Source organism: Myodes glareolus, chromosome 2, assembly GCF_982192425.1.
Source record: "Myodes glareolus chromosome 2, mMyoGla1.1, whole genome shotgun sequence".
Taxonomy (NCBI): Eukaryota; Metazoa; Chordata; class Mammalia; order Rodentia; family Cricetidae; genus Myodes; species Myodes glareolus.
In genome coordinates this window covers 40954587-40957442 of record NC_142027.1, presented here as the reverse complement: position 1 = coordinate 40957442, position 2856 = coordinate 40954587, and the positions used below count along the sequence as shown (strand labels likewise).

Sequence of the window (2856 nt, the reverse complement as noted above, 5' to 3'; positions counted from 1 at the left end):
GACTGTAAAAGCCAGAGGAAGAGGAGGAGTTGTGTGAGATACTACCACTGTATTCATCATGGCCATGACAATGAAAACAGACAGCTGTGGGGAACACCAGCATAAACTAAGACAGAAGAGTAGGGAGGGGCACTACTCGGCAGTAAGAAGAGAATCAGCAGGTGTGTGGAAGGAGAATGGGAGGGGACAGTGGGAGATATGATCATGTGCAACACATTCCTGTATAAAACCAAAAAAATCAGTAAATTAAAAATAGAAGTCGAATCCTTATACATGGAGATCTGTTTCAATAATATACAAACAAATGTATTAGGAAAAAAGAATTTATTGTTCTTATGAAGATAATAATTTGAGAATAATTCATGTTCTCCTTTGATTGTGAGTTCAAAAACAATTTATATTTTATCTTTCCTTAAAGACCACTGCTTTTATAATAACAATAATACAGGGATTTTAATCTACATTTTATTGCTTTACTTAACAATATGTAAAAAAATTCTTATTATGTGCAATGAACAGGGCCAAATATTATAATAAACTTTAAAAGAGAGAATCTGGTGAATGGAAACACCTTGAAGTTTTCATAAAAGGTCATCATTTTGTAAGTTTTCTCAAGGCACCTAAAACTTCTTTGTTTCTAAGACTGTAAATAAAGGGGTTCAGAAGCGGAATGAAAATGGTGTAGAATAATGAATACATTTTACCCTGAAAACTGTGTGTGTCAGATCCAGAGAGCACATATATGACAAAGAGGGTGCCATAGAACAAAGAGACAGACACCAGATGGGCACTGCACGTGGAGAAGGCTTTGCGTCTGCCCTTCTGGGACTTTGTTTTCAGGATGGCAAAAAGCACACGGATATAAGAAATTATAATGCTCATAAAAGTACTTGCTTGTATAAAGATAACAAAAATGAAAATGACCAATGCATTAATGGATGGATCAGTGCAAGAAATTGAATAAAGTGGCAAGATCTCACAGTAGAAATGATCTATTATATTGGAACTACAAAAGGTTAACCTAAATAACAATCCTACATGAAGTAAGGCATGTAGAAGCCCAATTAGATATGATACACATATGAACTTAACACAGAGTCTATTGGACATTACAACTGCATAGTGCAGAGGGTTGCATATGGCTACATAGCGGTCATAGGCCATCGCTACCAGGAGGTAACATTCCGCAGTCGCACTTGAGCAAAAAAAATAAAATTGGGAAAAACACTCACCCAATGATATCATGTCATTCTTATTTAAAAATTTCATAAGCATCTTTGGAGTCACAGAGGATGAAGAACATGCATCAGCAAAGGCTAAATTTCCAAGAAAAATGTACATAGGAGTGTGAAGATGGGGATCTTTCCAGATGAGAAAGATTAAGCCAAGGTTGCCCACCATGGTGATGACATAGATGAAGAAGAACACCAGGAACAGGGGGACTTGCAGCTCTGGATGATCTGTTAATCCTCTGAGGACAAACTCAGTCACCTGCGTCTTGTTTCCTTCCATCACACCCGATTAGGATTCTCACTGAAAAGAGAGAGATTTTTTTTTAATGTGATGAAGACTGAGTAAGAATAAGATGATATTGAGACAACATTCGTTTGCTTCAGGTATTCCACAGTCAATAGATAGGAAGGTGTCATGTTTCTGCTTTTTAATCATGCCAGAAACAAAAAATACTTTCTGGATCTTTTTAATGTATAAACTTTCTGTACCAATTATCTGTAAAATAAATAATGAATGAATAAACAGTAATTTATCTGGTCTCAGGCATTCACAAATAAATTATAAATTGTGTATCTGTGTCTGTGAGAGAGACAGAGAGTGAGAAATAGAGCATATACAGAATTTAGGATGAAAAAATACATAATATATTTTATACTAAAATATCATTTTTGATTGTTTGTTTGTTTTTGTTTGTTGATGCAGGGTTTATCTGTGTAGCTCAGGCTGTCCTGGTGCTAATATGCAGACTAAGCTAGCCTCAAACTCAGATCAACCTGCCTTTCTCCAGAATGCAGGGATTAAAGGCACATGCCATCAAGCGATGCTTGTAATAAAATGTCTTTAGGAGACACAAACTCATCCTTTTTATTTTCTCTCAACAAAATTATCGTTAAAAAAACAGTAAGTTCCTTTTAATTTCATGAATGAGATTTTTCAAAGTGAAGGCAGAATATCAAACATTATAAAGTAAACAACAGTTGAAAGAAAAGCTAATATTTCAACAGTTGTATTCAATTTAAGTGCTGATGTTTGAGATGTTGACAAAGAAGCAGTGAGACTGGAAGAAACAGAGGGCATGGGAAAAGTCCTGAGTTGTTAAAATCACTAGCTGCTGTTCCACAGGATCTTAGTTCAGTTCTGAGCACCTTCACGGTGACTCACAACCATATGTAAATCCAGTTCCTTAGGAGCTAAAACTCTCCTCCAACCTCTGAGGGCAGAGGGCAAACATGAAGTGCACATACATCCAGTAGAGAAAACATCCAAGAAGACACAAAAACAATAAGTTAAATTTATTTTTTAAAGAGAAAATCATAAGATCAAAATTCAAAAAAAAATTATTAGTAATAATAATTTATATATATATATATATATACATTGAAGAAAAACAAGATCAACATGTATTCATGTATTCAATAAGTCAGGAAATTAAGCTATATCCAGTAGAAGCCAAGTAGAAAGAAAATGAAGACACCACCATCGCATTTCATTTCTGTAATGACAAAATATACAGAATCCTGTACATAATGTGTTTTGTGTAAATACAGCACTGCATTGGTAAACTAAACAGGAACAGACCAACTGTAAGCAACAGACATGTGTGACTAAACAATAGACAGACAT

General features: G+C 34.9%; 1 protein-coding gene across 1 annotated transcript; it reads right to left on the bottom strand.

The window, feature by feature from the left end:
• Positions 1–594: 594 nt before the first annotated feature.
• LOC125392861 (olfactory receptor 5AC1-like) lies at positions 595–1512 on the bottom strand. The gene has a single exon (XM_085677930.2). The coding sequence runs from the start codon at positions 1510–1512 to the stop codon at positions 595–597; it is 918 nt and encodes a 305-aa protein (XP_085534056.2).
• Between the last annotated feature and the right edge of the window lie 1344 nt (positions 1513–2856).